General features: G+C 29.9%; 4 protein-coding genes across 4 annotated transcripts; 2 read left to right on the top strand and 2 right to left on the bottom strand.

Annotated features, from left to right (window-relative positions):
* Positions 1–6,341: 6,341 nt before the first annotated feature.
* Positions 6,342–16,559, top strand: LOC134831062 (TNF receptor-associated factor 4). Its single transcript, XM_063844704.1, has 4 exons — positions 6,342–6,655; positions 14,472–14,576; positions 14,744–14,905; positions 14,969–16,559. Exons 1-4 carry the CDS (start codon positions 6,470–6,472, stop codon positions 15,896–15,898), a joined length of 1,383 nt encoding a protein of 460 aa, XP_063700774.1. The 5' UTR covers positions 6,342–6,469; the 3' UTR covers positions 15,899–16,559.
* A 2,601-nt stretch (positions 16,560–19,160) lies between these two features.
* LOC134831143 (probable DNA replication complex GINS protein PSF2) lies at positions 19,161–19,966 on the bottom strand. The gene is made up of 2 exons (XM_063844800.1): positions 19,619–19,966; positions 19,161–19,560 (listed from the first exon to the last, which is right to left on the bottom strand). The coding sequence occupies exons 1-2, from the start codon at positions 19,861–19,863 to the stop codon at positions 19,227–19,229; spliced, it is 579 nt and encodes a 192-aa protein (XP_063700870.1). The 5' UTR covers positions 19,864–19,966; the 3' UTR covers positions 19,161–19,226.
* Positions 19,967–20,037: 71 nt separating this feature from the next.
* On the bottom strand, positions 20,038–20,880 carry LOC134831538 (brain acid soluble protein 1 homolog). The gene is made up of 2 exons (XM_063845287.1): positions 20,733–20,880; positions 20,038–20,641 (listed from the first exon to the last, which is right to left on the bottom strand). The coding sequence occupies exons 1-2, from the start codon at positions 20,733–20,735 to the stop codon at positions 20,126–20,128; spliced, it is 519 nt and encodes a 172-aa protein (XP_063701357.1). The 5' UTR covers positions 20,736–20,880; the 3' UTR covers positions 20,038–20,125.
* A 60-nt stretch (positions 20,881–20,940) lies between these two features.
* On the top strand, positions 20,941–24,499 carry LOC134828392 (cell division cycle protein 20 homolog). Its single transcript, XM_063841367.1, has 4 exons — positions 20,941–21,531; positions 21,596–21,893; positions 22,880–23,634; positions 24,095–24,499. Exons 1-4 carry the CDS (start codon positions 21,172–21,174, stop codon positions 24,281–24,283), a joined length of 1,602 nt encoding a protein of 533 aa, XP_063697437.1. The 5' UTR covers positions 20,941–21,171; the 3' UTR covers positions 24,284–24,499.
* Positions 24,500–24,576: the final 77 nt, after the last annotated feature.

Below are 24,576 nucleotides of genomic sequence, written 5' to 3'. Positions count from 1 at the left end.
TTTGTACAATTTCGAACTAAATCTCCTTAATTTTGCGCTTTTTTGATCAAAAATAACAAAATTCAGTCAAAATTAATGAAATTTTTAATTAAAAAAAGTCAACCTAGCGCTCTAAAAGAAAAAATTAAAGAACATTAAGAAAAAATATAGCAAAAAGTTAATTTTTTAATTTTTTTTCGAAAATTGCGCCTTTTTTCATTTTGGCGCCGCACCCTTAGTACGCCTCTGAAGATTAAGTCACAATTTTTCGCAGCCCTGTTTATTTAGCGACTTTTTAAATATTATAGCTTAAGTTGAGTAACATTTTGTTTGAACGAGTAATATTTGAATTTCAAAATTATTTTTCAAATATTTTTTTCCTATTTTTTGACTTAATTGATTTTCGACTTATTCTTAAGTTAAAATATTTCGAGTAATTTTACTCAAATTAAGGTTTTAGTTTTTTAAGATTAATTCATAAGTTTTAAAATTGAAAGAACGAATATTTATTTTTCACAAAATTAGGAAATTCTTCAAAATTATTTATTTAAATAATAAAAATTAAATTAATTCTGGTTAAATTCCTAAAAATTTAAAAATATTTTGAATGAATGTTCTGAAATCAATTTTTCAAAAAACATTTTAAATGATCGATATTTGATATTAAAAATATCTCAAAAAATAAAGTAGGAGGTAAAAACATTTTGTTGTAATGGGCCTAATTATAAAGTTTATCGATTTTTTGTTAACAAATTGTTATGAATGAAACATGTTTGCTCTTGCTACAAATTTCACGGTGGCCCATAAATCTCCACTGGCACAAATATCGAAATACTGGTTTGTGACTCACTCAAGAAGTGTTGATCATTAACGGCTTATTCGGTCATAAAAGTAATTTTTTTTTGTAGCAATGAACGTGAGACAAAGTCAGTAAATATTTGCACTTTACGTCGATAAGTGATTTTTTTAGACATAAATTAGTCATATTTCATCGAAGAAAGAATTTGTAGTCATTTAAATGGTAATCAGTTTAAAACTGAAGAAAAAGTTTGATTCCAAGTAAAATGCTCGAAAATGTCCATTACACAAGAGATTATAACACCTGCTTTTTTTCTTCCTTATAAGTCGCTCGGTGGTTTTAACCCTTTTGTTTTTTTTTGCTGTTCATTCACTTTACATTCAACTCTTATGTGGTTTTATTCATTAAAGTTACCTTCGGCCGTTAACTGAACATAACACAAAATAATTACATGCAAAAAAGTCCACACCTGCCTCAATGTCGATTTGAACGAATTTGTACGAAATTTGTAAACAAACGTCAAAACTTCAAAAGAATTTTGTGTGCCAAAAAAAATCACCTGTCTTTTGAGGAATTTTTGACTTGCAGGCTACTACTTGCCAACTTGCAGCTAATCTTCATTAATAATATTATTTTTATTAAGTTTGAAAAAAATTATTTTTATCTCGTGGCTGGTTAAAAATCGCACACGTTCCATTTGAGTGACTCTTTTATGTAAATGAGTTAATTTAACGATAAATGTGAACGAATGACCTTTAAAATTATGAAAAAAATGCAATTTATCGCGGTTTCTTGTCGTCATTTATTAATGAATAAATTGTGATGGTGATGATAAAGGTGTGACGGTCGATTCATTGCAAAAAAAAATAATTTATTTTTGCATCACAAGTATAAAAATAAAAGATTTTTAACAGAACGAAACTTCTGTCTCGTTAAGCTCGGCTTAATTAAACTACAATTAAATTATTACAAAGTACATAAAAAGTTGCTTGAATGCTTTTTCTGAACAAGTTTCAATAGATTAATTCTGGAATTGTTACCGTTACACATCAAAATTGTATTTATTTCTGTTTATTTAGGTTTTGTATTGTTCTTTTTGTTTGGCAAGATATTTTTGCAGCAGTAGCTTAGTACCTACACACAAGATTTGCTCAAAAGATTATCTGTTTGGCATTTAAGTTTGTATTTTTAAACTATTTAAGCAGAGCAATAAATAAAATGGTTGTAACTGACGTTTTTCTATTAGGTAGGACCAAATCGTCTAAATTATTTTTTATTATTTTTTTTAAATCAAATTATCATATTTTTTTACTTTTAAGCAATTTTTAGATCTGAAATTTGAGAATTTTTTTTTAATTTTAATTATATTTTGAATTTATTTTTTTTAATTTATTATCATCATTGACACTATTTATTTTTCTCAGACTTATATTCATTAGAATTTTAAGAATTTCTAACATTTTAGAATTTTTAATTAAATTTTGCACAGTTTTTTATCAAAAACAAAAAAAAAACTAGAAATTATTAGTTTTTTTGTTTTAAATTAAATATAAAATTTTTAATTCAAAATTTATCAAATTTTTAAGTTTAATTAGGCGAAAATACATATAATCGCGATTTAGAATTTTTGTCGAAAATTTTTTCAGGGGGAAAAATTTTAAAAATTAAATATAAATTTTGTAAAAAAAAATTTTTATATAAAAAAAATATAATGAAAAAAAATTTATTATTAAAAAAAAAAAATTAAAGAAATTTTCAAAATTTGAAATTTTCTTTTTTTTTGAAATAATTCGAAATTGTGATCAATAATTTTGAGAATTTTGTAAAAAATTTAGTAAAATTTAAAAAAATTTAAAGTTTAAATTAAATTTAAACAAAAAATTCAAAAATATTAATTTTTTTATCAAAAATTTTTAAACAAAATTTTTTTTAAATTTTAAATTATAAAAAAATTAAAATTTTTAAAATTATTTTAAAATTTTGTCAAGAATTTCGACAGCAATTTCGAGAATATTTTATAAAAAATTAATTTAGTTAATTTAAAATTATTATTTTTAATTTAAAACAATTCAAAATGAATTTTAATCTTCTTTTTCGAACAATTTGCTCTTAAAAATTCGGTAAATACCATTTAAAAAATTTATTGAGGATTTAAAATTTAAATTCCCTATTTTTCATAGTTACAAAAATTTCAACCGCTTCATGTCCCTCTCTACCACTGTCGAAGTCCATTCATTCACATCTAAACCAAAAATTACAAAGGTTGGGTTAATATTGTCTTACAATATCTCTCATGCTTTGCGTCTCGTAGTCTTATTATTGTTCATTATTCCAAACACAAAAATAAACAAGATCTCTTCACAACAACTAGCCGTCGAACATAACTCGAAGCGATCAAGTACAATTTTGTAGATAATAGCAAAGTAACAAAATATTCCGAAACTGTTGCAATTTTCGTTGATGAACCGATGACGACAACGCCATTCACTTTAAACCATCTCTTGTTCGCTCTCAAAGCCAAAGTGTGACTGGATTTTATTTTTTATTAAATAAATTGTTGCAGTATAATTTATTGGCACATTGTGTGCTTCGTTTCAATTTCGATCATGAATCCACTTATTTATGGAGTTATGGAGCAAATTTTCGTTATTTGAGGTGCGCATCATGATCGATGAAGGAATTTTTTCGTATCGGGTCATGATCTCGTGTTTGTTGTTGGCAAGTTACCACAACAACAACGACGACTCGCATCGAATGGGGATGTTTTAACGGTTATTTGGTGTTTAATGGAACATAACAAAAGAAATTAATAACTGAAATTTATTTTAATAACATGCCGATGCCAGCCATCTGTAAATAAAAAGTTACGTTTTCAGACTCCGCAGTTGCCCATATCTAATCCATTTCCTGTTTCGAACCCAATATCGCGCCTTTTCACAGAATTCTTTTGTTATTCTCTCTTTCTCCATCATCTTATTTTTTTTTTCATATTGTACCACTACTCTCGCTAGCTGGATGGCACATGTGTCAATATAATGATCCCAAACACATGTTTTTGTCGAGTTCAAATCGTGAACGCGCATTACTTGTCATAAATAGGTACCTCACATAAGGAAATTGAATGAAAAGGAGAAAAAAAAACAGTTTTGATAGAAATGTGTTTATTTTGTTCTCTGATCGTATCTTTTATATACAACAACAATCCAGAGATTGAAAGGTGGTATTGAATTTCACTACAATCCGAATTATTTAGGATCCAAGAAAGAAAAAAATTTCATCTGGAGTGCATTAAAATTGGTGCGGCAAACCATTTATTCGTCACAGACAGAGCGAGAGAGGTATGAAAGAAAAATATCCAGTTTGTCGTATAAAAATACCTTTTTTGCTTCGTACAAAATTTATCTGAAATTGAAGTATGAAAAATATTGTATTGATGGTAAAAATGTTTGTTATTAAAGCAAAACATCTGTCGATCGATGGTCGTCCTTTTTTATATTTACCAAAAAATTCTTGTTTTTAAATATTTGTCTGCGTTGTTCAATTTTTTTGATGATTAACATTTTTTTGTGAATGAGGCTTTTGGCCATCAAACCGATGGAATTTTGAACTTACTTTCACAAAAATTCAAACATTTCTCGTTTCAAGGTGAAAAAAGTGAAAATTTCAGTTGCGAAAAAAATTGGTTCCGGAGATCAATCAAACTGCATTGAAAGGGGATTAAAAAGGGTCGCGTGGCGTCGTTTAAAGTTTAAATTGGAACGTTGATCCGCATAAATTGGGTTGACAAAAAGAAAGGTAACACATAAAAGATGAATTTAAACGGATTTACTCCAAAATTTTATTGAATTTTGTCCATTTTTTTTTTAAAATTTAAAAAAATATTTTTTTTATAAAAGTATTTGAAAAAAAATATTAAAGTTTTAATTTTTAAACAAAACTTTTTCATGTGAAAAATCGATTTTTACAATTTTTTTTTTAGTTTTTTACTAAAATTTTAATCAGTTTTTAAAATTAAAATTTTTATTAATTTAATTAATTTTTTCCATGAGTGGAATTCTGGATTTTTGTTTATCATTTTATTAAATTTGGTGGCATATAACCAAATTTTTATTTTTTTACCTATAAAAGTTTTTTTATAAGAACTTATTTTTTTTTTTAATTTTTAAATAAAAAAATTGTTGAACAGTAATTTTTTTTTTGAAGTTTGATGCAATTTTTGTTAATTAAAAAAAATATTTTCGCGTTTAACAAAATTGTTTTAAAATGCTTATTGATTTATCGACTTTTTAAGTTTTAATTTACATATTGAAATATTTTTTAAATCAAAATTTAGAAAAAAATCCTCGAAATGCTTAAAGAATAAGTTTTTGAGTATTTTTTCACTTTGTAGCAAATTTAGGTATTTCTTTGACTAAAAATCAATTTTTGTTAATTTTTCATATAAAAAATATATTTGATTTTTCATTTGCCAAAAATTCTTTGTCAATTAATCAACCCTCTAAAAATCATTTCACATGAAAAATGCGACATCAATGCAAATAAATTGCACCTCATTAAACTCGTCTGGGCCACAATTCAATTCAATCGCTACGTTACGTCAGAAATTCAACAAAAAAAAAAAAAAACGCTAAGAATGTCAATCGATCTTAACCTTTTCAATGACCCAACATCGATCGTTTTATTTTTTATATAAAAAAATTATTTTGTTTGTGTTTCGTCTATCTGACTTGCACTTCACTCAACAAAAACAACAACAACACACACCACTTTGAGAGCCATAGAGATAGAGCCACGACACAAAACAACGCAAAAATAACAAACATTTCGCAATATAATAATATAATTATGTCAGGTAAAATCGAGTCGCAGGTAACTAATACTCAGCTAAAACCCGAACCAACACTACAAAATTTAAATAAAACTGCCTACGACAAAAAGGCACGAATAATGAGGTATATAAGGCAAAAATGCAAGCTGCAGTTTTTTCTTCGTACAACTCGACGCGTCTGTGTGTCGTAGACGTATTTTAATGAATTGAACATATCGAACAACGTTTTCGAAGTAATAAAGTTTACGGAACAGCTGTTTCTCTTCTCTTCTTTTTTTGCTTTATTTACCAGTTCTTTTCCAAATGTATCGTTTGATTCTTTCATGCCCTGTACGCGATCGGCCTTCTCCCACTCTCCAAAGGCCGTTCGGTTTGTGTTTTGCACACAAATTCAAAACAAATGCGCCTTCTTTGTCGTTTCGCGCCATGCTGCTGAAGAACGAACGAGACAAACATATGTTGAATTGATTTCCCCTGCTTCGAATCGACTCGTACGGAATAAAACGCAGCTGCTCACTTTTCATGTGTTTCTCTATGTGTTTGTATTTATCCGATTTTGGTGCATTTCGAGTGTTCCAAACGAGTGTGTTGTTGGTTTAGTCAGTCATGATCTAGCCGTTGAACAAAAAAGTCGAAAAATATTAGAATTTTTTTGTGCTTCTGAAAAAAAATATAAAAAAAAAATTACTAAGAAAAAATAAAATTGAAAATTTATTATTAAAAGATCAAGTGTTACGACAAAAAATCGAGAAAAAAAATAAACAAGTGAAAATTCAAATGAATTAAATCTAAAAAACGAAAAAAAAATATTTTAAATTAAAAATAAATTTGAAATAAATTTAAACACACAAAAAAATACAAAAATGGTCCGCAGCTTATCACAGTGGACAAAAACCCTGAGCTTTCCGGCTCGTATCTCACCAAACCGCAATTCAAAGGATAACGTTCACCCAATTACACCGCCCCCACTAATGCCCCGCAAAGATAAGGGCAGCTCTTCGTCCCCATCGCCACCACCAAATGTACCAATTACGGAAATCAGCCAAATTGTAAGTTTCACTCCAAACTTTAAAAAAATTAAAAAAAAAAATGTGTGAACAAAAAGTTAATAATAATAAAAATATCACGAAATTTCTTGTGAATCCCGTATCGTTCCATATGCGTGTCATACTTGCATGCATGTGTGAATATAAATAACCAACTTTTTTTTTATTGTACCAACTTTGAGAATCCGTTCGAGTTGAATGAACGACAGAACTTTTCGTCGTTCAGTAAATAGTGACACAAAATTCTTCTTTTAATTATCATCCCATATAAATAACTGCGGAGCTCCACTTTTAAACGCGTTGATTAATACAACAAATAATTATTATCGTCAACAATTAACTTTCTTTCTTAAGTGAGCAGCCGCAAAGATGTCGTTTATGGTTTATGTGAACGGAACGATTATTGTTGTTGAAAAGCAAAAAAAAGTAAAACGGTAGATATGCGGCGTGATATCTCTCCCACAGTCAGTCAAATGGCATGTTAATGTAAATATTTTTGTTCTGCGATGATGATTGCTCGTGGACGATACTTTGTTGTTCTTGGTAGTTTATGTGACAGCGATTATTTTTGGAATTCGGAACGTAAATAGAGACACGTGAAGGGACCTACACGAAGATTCGTTTGATAAAAAATATTATTTTTTTTTACTTTTTCAATTAAATTTTTAAATAATTTACTCAGAAAAGTTTAAAAATTGGTTCAAATTAATTTTTTCTTTAATTTTTTAGTAAAAGTTTACCAAAAAATTTAATAATATGCTCAAAATCTTAAAATTCTAAAAATAAAAAAAAAATATTTTTTTATACTTTTAACAAAAGTTAATTAAAATTTACTTTAAAAAATCCTAAAATTGATACAAATTCATTTTTTTTTTAAATTTTTGTAATTTTTTTTTTGTAAAAATTTACAAAAAAAATAAATGTTTTGCTGAAAATATTTTAATTTTTATAATAACAAATTTTATATTTTTTGACAATTGAATAAAATGTTCTCAAAAATATGTTCTAATAAAAATGATTCAAATAATTTTTTTCTTGAATTATTTTAAAATTTTATTATTTAATTATTAATAATTTCAAAAATCTCTAAAATTACAAAAAATAATAATAAAAAAATAATCAATAAATATTTTAAAATTATAAAAACTTAAACTTTGGATGTAATTTTTAATTTTTTTTTTAAGAAATTATGCAAAAAATAAATTTTTTGACTAAAAATCCAATGAAAAAATAGTTTTTTCTTAAAATTTTTAAAAACTACTTTTAAAATCCCGTTTTTCCGCTAATAAAGATCTCTTTATTGAACTTTTACCACATAAAACACAAAATTAATTTCATATTCATATCCCAATCCAATAATAATACCATAAATACACTCTAACTCTTCGTCTAACAACACACTAAATAAAATTTATGAACGCTTTTTATTACGGTTTTGTTCTACTTCAAAACATTAAACCGTGCCGCAGCATGTTGTGTGATGCAATAAGTGCCATATGTTATAATAAAAGATCATTTTAATGCATTTTGCGTTAGTCATCCGCGTTTATTTTCATAAACACAAGGGATGAGATGGCACTTTTCTTCAAAAAGAGCTTCCCTCCTCTGTTTATTGATCTCTATTAATGAAAACAAAATACAACAAAATTAACCGTTTATTAGCTGGATGAATAAAATCCTTTTTTGCAAAGTAGAAAATTAATGGGAATTGTGACAAATGTCACCACTTCCTGATTTGATATTTATTTGAGAGGGAAATTGATTCGCTTGACTGCAACATTGATTAGCATTAGGGGAATGATTGCAATTTTTCATAAAAACAGACAGATGTTCTTGGGAACGTTGCTGGAAAAATTCACAACAGGTGGACATGGGAGAAAAGTCACGTCGGACGTCACGTTTATCAACTAATTGCAACACTTGAACATCTGAAAAGTTTCAATCGTGATAATTTCTTGTATTTCTAGTGTGCCCATCGCCATCATCATGGCACGAAAAATTTATTAGAGCATCAAAGACGTGTCTTTTCTCTTTTAATTTTTACTTTTCTTCATGGATAAATTTAAATAAAACACCATCTTATAATTATTACGATCAAAATAAGTGAAAATAATCACGAGTCTAGATACTTTCATCAACATTGCGACTACCGATCATCATCACCATCCTACGTGCAAACGCAAACAATGATCGGTAGTTGTTGTAATTTTAAACCACTTTCATTATAAAATTTATATTTTTTGATCGCGATGTGGTTAACGCTGAGACAAATATGTAAATTATTTTGCCGATTAATCATGTCGTCTCTCGACAGGCGACAATTTTTACTTTACTAGGCCAGACTTCGCTTTTAAATAACAAAACGAGAAAAAAAGTCGTCATCGTCGGTTTTTCGATGAATGTCATGCCTGGGTGCCCTCATAATATTTTTTGAGAAGCATGTGTCTGTAATTGCTCTCGAAAAATGCATTCCCACTGCTTCGGTTCAGGCAGAAGCGCTTATCATCGTGTCTCGGCCGAAAATTAATTTTATTAAAAAAATTTAAAACAGAGAGCGAGAATTTTAATTGCTTCCTTTTTTAACCCGAAAAAAAGTTTAAAATTATTTTTCTACTTTAATAGTTTTTTTGTGCCCTTTTCATGTCTTTTTTTTTAAGTTATGAGTAGAATTTAGTCAAATTTTTATTTTATCGTTGATCGTCGTGAACAAAAAACAGATGTTCATTGCTTTAAAGACGAGACATGTTCGTTTTTTTTTTAAATAATCATGAATCTGGTCTGCGGGAAGACACGGTTCAGCAATTAATTTGGGGATTTATAAATTTTCATAAATTTTTAATGAGCTGGAAATTTTTGATAGGGTGCTGGGAGCTGCAAGAAATGTGAAAATAATTAAAAATTCGTCAAATTCCTCGCAATCTACAATTAAGATAAGAAAAAATTTCATTTTACGACAATAGGCTCTCTTTTACTTTTTTCTTGCGCTAAATGATCCGTCATTAACAAACAATTAAGCCGCAAGAATGTGGTTCACACGACAATAATAGAGCAATAAAACGGTAAAAATCACGTCATGGCACGGTTTGGACAAACTTTTAATTATTAAGCTAGACATCCGCGAAAAAAAAGTGTCAAAGATCGAGACAAATTTCAATAAAACCGATAAAAAAAATTAAGTTACTTCAGATTTCCAATGAAATCGAAATATCAAGCGATTTATCTTTCCTTTCATCTTCAAAAAAAAAAAAAATTTTTTTTTCGCTACAAAAAAATATAACAAAAGACTGTGGCAAGACAAAGATCGGTAATAATTGATACAAATATATGTTTGTTGTGTCTGATATTATGCTAAGCAAAAGTCTTCGTGTGTGGTCCGGTAATTTTATCATCATCATAAATATTCCCATCGTCAAGCAACGAACGATCCTTTTTTATATGCCCGATTTATTTATTAATTTTTTGTTTTGTTTTCGTCGTGAAAATGTTTTGCTTTTCGATTTACGAAGAATTCTGAATGGAGAGAGAAAAAAGGGAGATCGAAGGAAGTAATTGAGTTAAGAGATCTGAAAAATTGATAAAGATTCAATTTTTCAGGTGAATTTTGTCTTAAATTAAATTATTAGTTGATATATTGGGTCGCCCTCAATTAAATTCAATAATTGTGTCCGAAGTTTCAGGTTAAAATATTAAAAATATCAAACTATGATAAAATTGAACAATTTTATGGTATTTTTAGCACTTTTTAAAAATTTTTTAAAATTAGAATTAAAATTTTTAATTAATTTAATTGATTTTTTTTATGATATTTTTTATTAAATTTGTTTTTTTATCTAATTTCTTTTAATAATTGAAAATAAAAAACAAAAAAAAAATTAAAAAATTGGAAGATCAATAAATTTTTGAAAAAATAAAATTATTTGTCTAGGCAAAAAAATAAAACAAAAAAATAATAATATAAAATTCAAAAACAATAATTAATAGAAATTTAAAAATATTTAAAAAATTAAATATTAATTGTTTATTTTAAAAATTTTAGTAATTTTGCACTAAAATAATTTATTTAAATTTTTTATATTTTTTTTTTTAATTTTCCAACCAAAAATATTTATTTTTGAAGTGATCTCTATAGAAATCTTAAATTTTAAAACCTTTTCTGGTAATTTTAAAAACTCACGTGATCCAAACCCGTTGATCGAACGCCTTCTAATTCGAAGGCCTAGCAGATTTCTACACAAAATTCAATTAACACTCATTAAAATTGACCTACTATTGTCTCAATCTGCAGTTTGTTGTTGTTCCTACTATCGCAAGTGTCTATCTCTCCACTTTACATTATTATTCATTTCGCTATTTATTCATTTATTGAAAGACATCAACGTCTCTAATAATATTTTCCTGCTATTAATACCACTTTACACCGCCTTGAGTTTCGTTCCATCTAACGTTCGCAGACACGATGATTGCATAAATATTTTTTTTCTTAATCCATACGTAGGCTTAGTGCAAAAATATATTACTAATCATGTAAACAACGCGCGCATACCTTTTTCTGTTATTATTTTTTAAAAAAATCTGAAGCAAGTACGTTCATGCCTTCGCTTAAGGGCAACTTTTTTTTTCTCTCCTTCGCTAGTTCCGGAAGCAGAGGACATTAAAAAAATCCCTTTTGGGGTTCATTTTGGATTCCACTCGAATATTCATCGCTCAGATGCATGAAAATAAATTTAAAAAAAAAAATATGAGAACAGTAACACACCCGATTATTAAAATGCAAGTCGTGTCTTTAATTTTATTGTGGTTTGATGATGTATTATTTTTGTGTATGCAGCACGATTCGTACGAAGAAGTTGAATGGATTCAAAACAAGTTACATTTCACAAAGTTTCATGTTTTAACATGTTAGCTCAGGTAAAGTTTTTAAAGTGGTACGGTGTACGGATCGTCGTCATTGAGAAGGTGTATGCGCGAGATCTAGGATTTTTCTGAATTAAAGTCGATTTCTTATTTATTTATTTAATATTACATCATTGACTTGTTTCTTTATGTGTTTTTTTTTTTTGTTAGAATTCTTGTTCACATGAAGATTTTTTTAAAGAGGGGAATGAATGTTTTTTTAACGGAAAATGATTTTTTATGGGTAAAAGTGATTTTAATGTCACAAATACTTAACGTTTCATTTATTTTATTAATTATTATTATGATGGGGGAATTAAAACACTGTTTCTGAACCGTTTAACAGATATCCGTTTACGTCAAAGAAAAATTTTTTAGGCTGAAACAACAAAAAATTTTCTTTAAAAAATTATTTTTAAAACATTTGTTTTTACTGAGGATTTAAAAAAATTAAAAAAAAATTAATTAATTAATTTTTAAAAAATATAAAATAATTTAATTAATTAATTAATAAATCATATATCAAGTTATTGAATAATTATTAAAAATTTTATAATTATTTTAAAACTTTAATATATTTTTTTAATTGAGAAAATAAAAATTTATTTATTTTAAAAAAATTTAATTGAATAAAAAAATTATTAAATATTAAAAAAACAATATTTATAAAAAAAAATAATTTATTAATATTCATATTCAAAAAAATTAATTTTATTTAATAAATTTTTAAATATTTTTTTTTTAACTAAAATTCAGTGATGAAATTTGAAACATTTTTACTTACTGCATCTGCCTCACGACCAAAAATAGATCACTTTTGTTATTTTAATGCCATAAGTGCACCGTTTTTCTGGAATTTCACTCAAAATCCGTAAGATTCGAAAGTGTTTTCAGCTGTAACGGACTTTTTTTAATGCCTCAGATAATTTCCAGACTCCATTCACGAAAAGTCGTCAGTCAGAACGAGTTTCGTGTGGATGTGAAACGCACAGAAGGAGAGCAAGCAGGCAGGCAAACATTTGTTGTTCTGTTATATATACTATTAGCAATGATGTGTAATATTTTAATATATGGTTTTTTCTTCTCTCTTTGCTTTTTGGTGCGTCTTCCCATGCATTCCTTCGACGTCGTCGTCGTCGACGAAACGATGCGGTTCTTTATTATTACAAATTTTTTTCGCTCATTTATTATTACACTAATAATAATAACAAATAAAGCACCAGTTTCCCATGGAACGAAACATAACGCGCCGCAGCACAAACATATCAAATAATTGCGGAATCTACTCTAGGTTCACTTTGCTACAATTAAAGAGTACTTGAACCCTTTTATTTTTTTCTGTTTTGTAAAAAAATGTAAACTTTTATTGTTGTTCATCGCGTCTTCAACATTACAAGCCATTGTTAAACCCACTTAACCCGACAAAAACATAACAAAACACTTTGAAAAAAATGAGCAAAAAAGATGATTTCAAAAATTTAAATAAAATACAGTAGCGCCCTTGTCCATTATAATACAAATGATTTCTTCTCCATATTCATAACGAGCCATATTTCCTTTTATATTTCGCTAATCATACAGATGCTACATTGTAATTAGGCAATTTTTATTTTTTTTTTTATTAATTTCTAAACTCCATTCAAGGCGAACTATTGTTGAAATTTCTCAATAATTCATGATTTTTACCAATTTTTTTTTTTTTGAACATCTGATAATCACTTGAGCCAACAAAACAAACTCTTTCCCTAGAAAATTGCTCAAATTGGTTTAATTTTTATGAGTTTAATTTGAGTGCTTGAGAAAAATATTTATTTACACTCGTTAACATATTACCTACTTGAGAAAAAAAAACTTTTTTAATGTTTGTGCATGCAATAAATTTTTTGTTCGTACCATATTTCACGTTTCGTTTAGTTAGAATGTTATTCAATTATGTATATGAAAAAAGTGCAATATGTTGTTGAATCATGACATAAATTTGTATAAAATAACTGAAATTTTGTTGCGTTATGAAAAAAATTGTCCCCGAAAAAAATTGTTGCGTGTTATCAGAGCAAAAAATATTAAATGTGAGTCAATAAATTTATGAGTGAGTTGATTGTTGTTGATTTTGTGTTGACTTTTCATAAAATTTGTTGTTTGATTTTATTTGTTTGGTTTTTTGTGACGCATTTTATGAAGGAATTTACTGAAAAAGTAACAGATTTTTAATAAAAGTTAAGTGTCTAAATTTTTATAATTTTTTTATAATTTATTTTATTTTATAAAAAATTATTTTTAATATAAAATAAAATTAATTATGAAAATAAATTAAATTAGAAAAATAAAATTAATTAAAATTAAATTAAATTTAAAATAAATAAATTAATTTAATTAAAAATGTTTTAAATTTAATTTAATTTAATGAATTTTGAATAAAAATAATTATTTAATTAAATTATTAAATAAAATAATTTTTTTGCCTTATCTTAATTTTTTTCCAAACATGAATTAAAATTTTTGACAAATTCTATCTTTTTATGAACAAAAAACTGCAACAAATAATTCTTTTTGTCTGTTTATTCTTCCTTTTACGTCTTTAAAAAAGCGAATTGATAAGCAAATCATGTTTGCATATGCATTTACATGATATTCGTTCAAAATTTATCGATATGTAATCACTTTTTTTTGTGTATGGAAGTTATCGGCTTTATGAATGCAAGTGTTGTAGTAAAACTTGACAAGACATTTATCCGTCTAGCAGTACTTAAAAATCATTTAAGAAGTCGTGTAATGTGCAGACAATGTTCAAACTGTGTTTAACTTCCGTTGAGTGTGGATCGGTTAAGAATTTACTTTTTCTCTCGTTTTTTTGCTGTTGAGTAAATATTTGAACAATTTTTTTAGAATAAATTCTAATTTTTTTACATTTTTTATTTACTTACAGATTTATCCAGATCCCGAGTCAGAAAAAGCCATCATGGGTTCGTTAGTGTTTTGTATCCACCACAAAGAGGGATGCAAATGGTCTGATGAACTGCGAAAATTAAAGGTGAGTCATGCGTTCTGCTGCCCACAACAACCTGCATTCTCTCCTATTATTGTTTTTTTTTTAAACTTGCAAAAAATGCAATTAGTGGCAAGGTTGTCGAGTGGGAGTTCATTCCAATCTATTCCATTTTGAGCTTTATTTATTAATTTTATCTCTGTTTCTCGCAGGCTCATTTGAATACTTGCAAGCACGATGCCGTACAATGTCCCAATAAATGTGGCGCTCAAATCCCCCGAGTAATGATGAATGATCATTTGGCCTTTACATGCACACAGAGACGTGCCACATGCGAATTTTGTAACGTTGAATTCACTGGACAAGGTTTAGAGGTGAGTTTTTCTTAAAAAATTTTAAATAAAAACAAAAAAACTAAATTTTTACCTTTTTTGTAGGAACACGCCGGTTTGTGCACCCAAGAGCCAATTTACTGCGAAAGCAAATGCGGAATTCGCGTGTTGCGTGGTCGCATGTCAATCCATCGTGCCAAAGATTGCGTCAAACGGATGCGTCGTTGTCCCCATTGCTCACGTGAATTCTCCGCCGACACACTTTCCATCCACGGAACCACGTGTCCTCGTAGTCCAGTGCCCTGTCCGCAACGTTGCGAAGCGGGACCCTTTGCGCGTGCCGACTTGGAAGCGCATCTCCGTGAAGAATGCAAAGCCTTGGCTGTTCCATGCACTTTCAAGGAAGCTGGATGCCGTTTCAAGGGTCCTCGTCATTTATTGGATACCCATCTCGAAGCCAATTCGTCGTCACACTTGTCACTCATGGTGGCTCTTTCGTCGCGCCAAAACCAACAAATCCAGTCGCTCAAACAAGCCGTCGCCAAGTTGAGCACCAACTACACCGGCACCCTTTTGTGGAAGATTAGCGATTGGGCCGCCAAAATGCAAGAAGCCAAGTCAAAGGATGGCCTTGAACTTGTCTCGCCTCCCTTTTACACGAGTCAGTACGGATACAAATTGCAAGCCTCGATGTTCCTCAATGGAAATGGTCCCGGCGAAGGCACCCATGTCTCGGTTTACATCAAAGTCCTGCCTGGCGACTATGATGCCTTGCTAAAATGGCCTTTTGCGCACTCTGTCACCTTCACACTCTTCGAGCAAGGAGCCCAAGGTGGACAAGGAGGCGTCGCCGAATCATTCATCCCCGACCCGAATTGGGACAACTTCCAACGACCCAGCAACGAGCCCGACGCCCTCGGTTTCGGCTTTCCACGATTCGTGTCACACCAACTTTTGGCCCAACGAAGCTTCGTGAAGGAAGATACCGTCTTCTTACGCGTCAAAGTCGATCCCAGCAAAATCGTAGCCGTCTAATGTAAAAAGAAACAACGTAGAATTAATTATTTTTTAGGGGAAAATGTACATAATTTCTGTAGTTTTTGTTCGAAGACGATCTAAAAATCGGCATTTGTCATTTGCGCGTGATCCAAAAAATCTGTAAATAAGCGGAAAATGCGGCTGCAGGGCCCAAAAATGACAAATGCCGAAAATTAGCGAATTAAGATTGATTTTTAAGAGAAAAAAAGTGTGAGAAATTCAAAATTCAAGGGAAGTAACTTTGAGTCAAACAACTGGAGTGTTTAGACATCAAAAGTGAAGAAAACGGAATTTCATCGGAAAAAAATATCAATTTTACATGTAAAGTCATATTTTTATACATAAAAACTGATGAAATTCCCGCTAAATGTTAGATAACCAAAAATTATTTGAGAATTAATGTGGAAAGAGGTCTTCAACTGTAATTATCTACGAAACCTTTGTAAAAAAAATCGACTATTTTTAAGAGGAATTTTATGCCACACACTAACCGAGTCAATAGTTTATAAGGAAAATCTAAATTTTATTAGATATTTTAAGCGATCGAACGTATTTTTATTGCAAAAATATGGAAAAACAAGCTAAATACCAACGACTTTATGTACTTTTAGTAGGATTTTAAGGAAAAGTTTTAGACTTAATGTATTTTATACTTAAAAAGGACCAACTTATAAAATAAAATGTAAGATTTTTATGAAAATAATGATTTTTTATTCGATTTCTATCTGAAGGAATTTTTAGGTAAGTAATTCTTAAGCAAGGTGAATAATTTTTTTCTCTTAGATTTTAGCTTATAAAAAAATATAGTATAGGACCTTGGCATGGCCTACCGTGATGAATTTATTCAGTGTTTTTTATATGAAAAGTTTCTCAGTGCATACTTTGTTATTATTGTTTTTTTACAGACTTGGTAGGTAATCAATTGATTCTGTACAAAGAAACTTTTTTTGACAAAAGGTATTTTCCAATTTAAAATAAATTTAAATAGCGATATTGTGCTAGAATTTTTTCTGGTTGGTATTATTGTGTGATCAAAGTCCTTAAAATACGGAATTTCGCAATTTATTTCAGCATCGAAAATAATTTTCAAAAATTCTGGTATGTACATTTTTTTTTCCAATATTACTTTTTAATAATCCTAATTTGAGGTAAATTCCATCTCCATCACTTGAGAAAGATAAAACATTTATTCCTTTAAGTTTCAGGAGATCTATACCATAATTATGACGGTTTTTAACGTCCATATAACTAAAATTATTATTAAATCCAAAGACTTGAAAAACAAAGGGAGGTACACCTATTTTCATTGGTTTTAGGAGTAAAAGTTGTATGTAAGAGCTTTTTTCATTGTCCACAAAATATTGTTTTACAACATTTGAATTTACATAAGGAAATTGATTTATGAGAGGAATACCATTTTCATCGCTTCATCATCATCATCATCATTATCGATCGCCGACAACATCCCCGATACAGAATCCCCCCACAACACGCCAATCCCAACAGATCTCGATCCATTTCGCGTGGATTTTCTCCAAAAAATGCGACGATTCTTCACAAATATTTCCCAATTTTTTTCTCTTAAAAATTCAAATTTTTTTTATGATTTTTGTAAATTTCCCGGGAACGAGGTCCCGCACTTTTTCCATGACCGCAGATTGATCCTTTAAGAGGATTTTTTTATGAAAAAAAACATAGCAAAGCCTTACAAAAAACGAAAAAAAAAATAATTTCAGAAAATGAAATAAAAAAATAAAATATTGTGGTATATTTCGGTATATTCTGGTATATCATGGTATATCATGGTATATTGGTATACTTTTTATGATATACCAAAATGTATAACCAATATTTAGCCTCGTTTAATTATTAAAATTACAATTTATTTGAAACTAAATTTTAATGCGATCAGTTTCAAGACCTGGGAACGATCATTTTTTATTTTTCGCGAAATTGGGAAATTTTTCATACAAATTTAAAGAATTACCCCAATCTTCCACTCAAAATTTCCTGAAATGTTATTTTGATGTCAAAGTAAGATGCACCGTTTAAAAGCTGAAAAAATTTCATACTAAAATGTGGAAGATCATTTTGAGTTTTGACTTAAAAAAGTATGAGTTAAGCTTGAAATAAGAAAAAAATGTGTCATTTTTGCTTTAATTTTTGCAATTGGTTTTAAATTTTTTGCTCATTTTTATGTTTTTAAACGTGAAATAATCAATAGTAATAATTATATCAAGTTTTATTCTAGCTTTCAACATTTATGTAAAATTTTGCGACTCTTGAGGGCTTTTCTAAAACACAAACAATGGCTTTTGAGGTGTTTTAATTAGTTTTATTGTGTGGCATTTTTAATAAGTAACCTGTTATAAAACTGTCAAAAAGAAAAAAAAATTAACTCATTAGTATTGCGATAATCAACTAATATTTAATTAAAAATGCCTACACACTCAAAAAATAAGAGAAATCACTGTGATTCCAAAAAAGTAGTTTGTATATTGTGCTTCAGAAAATCCCTTAAAGGTCGTAATATTTCAAAGAAATATCAAGATTTATAATTCATGATTATGAAAATTTGAAAAGTCTTGTACCAACAATTCTATGTTGCAATTGCAAGATTAAATTAGACAGAAATATTAAAGTTGACATTGATTAAAGAAAATCTGTATTCAGTTTTGACATTTTGGTTCATAAAAATAATGTTATAGTTTAAAAACGCAAAATAATGATAAAAATCCTAATTAAATGATCTTTGATTTACAATCGTTTTGTCAAATTTCACAACAATTTTTTTCAAAATTTGCAAATACCCCCAAAATACTTTTTAGAAACTACAGAGCTTTGCGCGCTTTGTGCTAAATCCAAAGTTCCTTGTGTTTGTTCGAGATGGCTTGGACATATTTTGTTTTTCAAAAATTTTACGAAATTTTCACAAAAATATTGTTTTTAAAGATACACTTGATCTTTGATACAATATTTAATTCAGGCAAATAAATTTAATGGCAAAGTTACAGTCTCTATGATCAATATGTATTCGCTAAAACAAGAAAAATCGACAAAATTTGTATTTCGAAACCAAACACTAACTTCTTTTTTAATGAAAACCCCATTAAATCAATAAAAGTATATAAATACTAAAATGTTCGAAGTAAACCACGAAATTCAGGATTAATTTTCAAATCACTGTAGACCAAGACTCATATCGAAGTAGGTCATTCTTTTTACGATAAGTCAATAAATTGACCAATTCAAGACATTTCCTTAATAAAAAATTCAATGATATATTGATTGATTTTCTAAAAAAATTACAACAAGATTCCTAATTCTATCGCGAATAGTAAGAAGATGACCCCAAAGTTTGTTGATGTTGCTGCTGTTGAAGTGTCGCCCGCTCCAGACGCGATATTAAATCCAGAGCGTGCGTCACAAAAGGTCTCACGGAATGCAATTCGAACATTGTGATATTATCCAGCTTTGTTTGATTCTCGTCGCCACTTAGCATCGAGTCGATTGTTTTTCGCAGCTTCGCACAACGACAATCGAAGAGATCTTTTATGAGAGTTTTTATCACTTCGGCACTTGGAATGTCCTCCATGGAGATGCCCAGCACTAGTTTCGCTAATACCATGTAGTGCGGCGACGGCATTTTACAAAAACCTCTAAAGGAAAAATGAAAAAATTTAAGGAAAATAAACAAAAAAACAGAAGGAAATTTACTTGGTTCTTTTTTCCTCCTCCTTCAAATCCTCCAGAAATTCGACTTCCATCCACTCGGGTGTAACAATACGACATTTCTGTTGCTTCCGCAGATGCATTGCGATCCACAGTGGGACATGAAGCGGGATTCCAGCCCGAAACGGTCCAACTGTGCCAGCAATGAGATGCAATGGTTCGTAATTAAAATTTGGAATTATTCCAATTTCTTCTCTTTCGCCAATAAATTCGATTTCTTCGGGATCCATTCTGAGCTCGGAGATTTTTTTTTAACAAATAAATTCGATTAAAGACGAGTTTTCAAGCTAAAATTAGGGAAAAACAAAAATTATTGTTGTTGATTCGTTTCCCGCCCTCGAAACGTCAACATTGTCAAGTTCAAAATTGGCGTCAGTTAAAGTCGTGCAGCAACTTTTGCGACAAAATCGATAAATTTTATTGAAATTTCGTAAAAATGAGACCAAAATACTAACAAAAAAGTAGAAAATTCAAGAAAATTCGATAGAAAAATCAATCCACAGTGGTAGCTGTCGTGCTGGCCTCCGCTGTCGCTGGATTATCCGTAACTTTAACCGCATCGTCTGTTGTTGTCGTCTCTACTGCTGGCGTTGCTGCTGCTGCCGTCGCCGTCAACGAGGTATTTGTCGTGGAATCCGGATCTGTTTGTTCGTCGAGACTCCGTTCAGCGGCACCAGAATCCGCTGCACCCGACGTTACTTCTGAGCTCTCGTCCGCGTCACCGTTTTGCACGGAGCTCTCGACGCAATTTTCTGTCGCGACGTCATCGGGCCTCGCTTGCTCGTCATTTGTGGATGTTGGTTCCTCCGTTTCGGGCGCTTTTTTTGTGTCGTCGGAACTTTTGACAGGCTCTTCGTTGGAATCCTCGTCGAGCGATATGATGTCAGATACGGGCGTCTCCGGTAACTTTTCCTCCTCGTCAATGCTGTTAGCCTCGCTTGTACTGTGGGCCACCTTTTGTCGTTTATGCGGATCGGCATAGGATTTTCGAGCAACTTGTTTGCGTTCCTGCAAAATGAGATAAATGTTAAAATTCGTAAATGTTTACGAGGATTTGCCGGGAGAAAAGGACTCGATGCGAAATTTTTTGTGTTTTTACCATTTTTCACTGGATGACTTTGATAAATGCGGGTTCTCGGTACTCGAAGGTAGCTGTTGGTCGTTCAGAAATGCAAAAAATTCCACGAAAAACACACAAAAATGGACAAAACTTTTATTTGTTTTCGATTTGTTTGGTTTTCGGACATTGACACTTGCTCGAAGCTGTCAAACGGGCTGTCAAGACGGATGACACTTTTGTCGGTTAATTCTCCATTTTGCACGGCATCGATAAATTCATCAAATTTTCTTGGATAAAAGACCAAAAACTTGCGGAAAATAGTGAAAAAGCTCCCAAAATTACTCGTTGGCTGTTATTCCATTGAATTTCTACAAAAAATTTGCGGAATTTGTAAGAATTGTTGTCAAATCAAACGAAAACTGAAACAAAGGAACCTCGTCGTGAATATTTTTTAGAATTATTTTTTTTTTGTACAAAAATGAGCCAATTTTCCCACATAAATGACATTCAAAACCTCATGATAATGGATGGTGACTTGAAACGCGGACAAGCCCCGCGATGGATGAAAAAGGCCGAAGCCTCGTCGTTGTCCTCGAGCGTCTTAAACAACACATCCATGAACACATCGAAACTCTCCGTGTCGTACAATCAATTCGGTGCCAATACAAACAGCAGCAAAACGCCAAACAAGAATTCCGGCAAAAAAACGCCGGGCAAGTCGCCGTCCCGCAAGACAATTACCCCAAACAAGAACAACACGAACAAGACTCCGTCTGGCGCAGGCGATCGTTTCATTCCGAATCGGGCGACGACGAATTTTGAACTTGGTCATTACATGGTAAGACATTTTCTGAAAATAAAAAAAATCAAACATCAAAAAAAAAAAAATTTTTTTTTTCAAGGTCAAGCAAGAACAAGTTGAACAAGCGGAAGAAGGAGCAGAAGGTCAAATCAAAACAAGTCCCACCAAGACAGAGCATCAAAAGTTGCTGACAGAAACCGTTCAAGGTGGTGGCGATTTGAAGAACAAACGGATCTTGTCTTACCAAAATAAGGCACCAGCAGCTCCAGATACCCACACGAACCCCTTAAAGGTCGTTTATTCGATTAGGACTCCTGCCTCGGGAAAAAGTGGCACACGTTACATTCCAACTGCACCGGAACGTATCCTCGATGCGCCTGATATTATCAACGATTACTGTAAGAATTTAATTTTTTTTCTGAACTTTTAATTTCAAAATTGATAAAATTGACTAATTTACATTTTTCTTTAAAATTTGGAAAAAATTGAAATTTTTTTAAATACTTTTTTTTCACTTTATTTAATTTTTTAAAAAGTCGAAATATTAAAAATTTAATGCAAAATATTGAAAAAAAAGTTTTTTGATTCTTGAAGTAACTTAAAATTTATTAAAGCTTTAAAATTTTAGGAAAAATATTGAAAAAAAATTATTTAAAAAATTTTCAAGATTTTACATAAATTTTTTTCAATTTTAATTAAAATTTTCTTAATTTGAAAATAAAAAATTCACTTTAAATGTATGGAAAAATTTACTCAAAATACGATTAATTTTTTTTTTCAAAATTAAAAATTATCTAACAAATTTTTTGAAAAAATTTTATTTTTTTCAAAAAGTGGAAAAAATAAATTTTTTTGAAATTTTTTGAATTTTAAATTTATTTGTTTTTTTTTATTAAAAAAGGATTTTCTCCTCCCAAATTTTTTTTTTAAAATTAATTGAAAAATTAGATTTTTTTTACTTTTTAGACCGCTTCAAAATTTTTTCTATGTTTTGTCCAATCCTCATTTCAAAAGTCAAAGTTCAATGAAAAAAGTTTGAAATCAAAAATGATTGTTTTTGGCCCTTTTTCCATATTTTTTCAAGACATCTTCATAAATTTTGTAAAATATTTTAAATTTACAAGAATTTTTGTATTGAAAAATGAAATTTAACATGAATTTTCTTCTCTAAAAATATTTAAAAAAGTATATATATTTTTCAAAATTTTTAGACAATTATTTTTATGAAATTTTTTTGTTTAAATTTTTAATAGGTATTACTTTTAAATTTTTAAATCATTTTGTATTGAAAAATATATCAAAACTTTTTAAAAAATATTTGCGATAAAAATTTAGAAATAATTTTGGATTTTACTCAAGAAATAAATTTAAAAAATTCCTCTAGATCTCAATCTAATGGACTGGAGCTCAACAAATTTGGTGACAGTAGCTCTCGGCAACTCCGTTTACCTCTGGAACGCAACAACTGGCAACATTGACATCCTTTTCGAGAACGAAGGAGATCACGCTTGCTCACTATCGTGGATCACGGAAGGCAATATTTTGGCTGTTGGAACAAATGCTGGCACTGTCGAGCTTTGGGACGTTCACCAAATGAAGCGACTTCGTGTCATGGATGGTCATGTGTCGCGCGTCGGTTCGCTCGCATGGAACTCTTATTGCATCAGCTCGGGAAGTCGTGACGGCAAAATCATTTCGCACGATGTTCGGCAACGGGAACACATCATCAACACGCTCAACGGTCACACACAGGAAGTTTGCGGCTTGAAATGGTCCACAGATTTCCGTTATTTGGCAAGCGGTGGCAACGATAATCTCGTGAATATCTGGCCAGTTGTGTCGGGCGGTGTTCATGCCAACAACACGCCACTTTACACGCTGAATGAGCATCAAGCAGCGGTTCGAGCTCTCGCCTGGTGTCCATGGCAACCGAATATTCTCGCAACTGGTGGCGGCACCGCTGATCGATGCATCAAATTTTGGAATGTTAGCAATGGCATTTGTTTGAATTCGGTGGACACAAAGTCGCAAGTGTGTTCGTTGCTGTTCGCGAAGAATCACAAGGAGCTGATTTCGGCGCACGGGTATGCCAATAACCAATTGACGATTTGGAAATATCCTTCAATGATTAAACAAATTGTAAGTATTTTCATTTTGAATTTTTTTTTCATTATTTTTCGCATCAAAAAATTCAAAAATTCGATTTTGGTCACGTGATTAATTTTTTTCTATAAAAATTTCATTTTTTTTTAGAAAAATTTTACGTTTTAAAATTAAAATATACGCTAATTTTTATTGAAAATCCACAAATTATTTTTTAATTTAATTAATTTTTTTTTGATATTTTAATTTTTTCGGGCAGATAAATTTACCCGAAAAATTATTTATTTTAAAAAATTATTGAAAAATTTTTGACAATTTTCATTTCATATCTTAAAATTTCTTAATTTTTTTAACGTTTAAAAAAAATTTATTTATAATTCAATGGATATTTTTTATGTTTTTTCAATCAAAAAATTTTTTAATATTTTTTTTTATCTTTTTTTAAAAAAATCGAAACAAAAATTCAATTTAACTAAATTTCCACTTTTTTTTCTAGGATCTCACGGGACACACTGCTCGCGTCCTGCAACTTGCCATGTCACCCGATGGCCGTACTGTGATGAGTGCCGGCGCCGACGAAACCCTCCGTTTGTGGAATTGCTTCCAAGTGGACCCAAACACCGCCAAGAAGAAGGAACCGCTGACACGCGAGAAACCAAGTGTCTTCAAACAAAGCATTCGATAAAATCTCGCCGAGAAAAATTATTTTTGACTGATATTTTTTTTTTTGCAGCTAGCTTTACTGCATGTTTATTTGACAAAGTCTAGTTTAATTTTTGGAAACATATTTTTTGAATGTTTTTCGTATCTACATTAGTTAATTTATATTAAAAGATTCATCATCAATGTCTGTTAGTTACGTTTTACAAGCCATTTTTACAAGTAACGAATAAAGAATTTAAGAAAATTTCCTGTTTTTTATTGAAATCGAACTTTAATCATCCAATGGCAGTCCATATTTCTTGTGAATCGCCTTAA

This window comes from Culicoides brevitarsis, chromosome 2, assembly GCF_036172545.1.
Source record: "Culicoides brevitarsis isolate CSIRO-B50_1 chromosome 2, AGI_CSIRO_Cbre_v1, whole genome shotgun sequence".
NCBI classification, from domain to species: Eukaryota; Metazoa; Arthropoda; class Insecta; order Diptera; family Ceratopogonidae; genus Culicoides; species Culicoides brevitarsis.
This window is presented reverse-complemented; position numbering and strand designations above follow the sequence as displayed.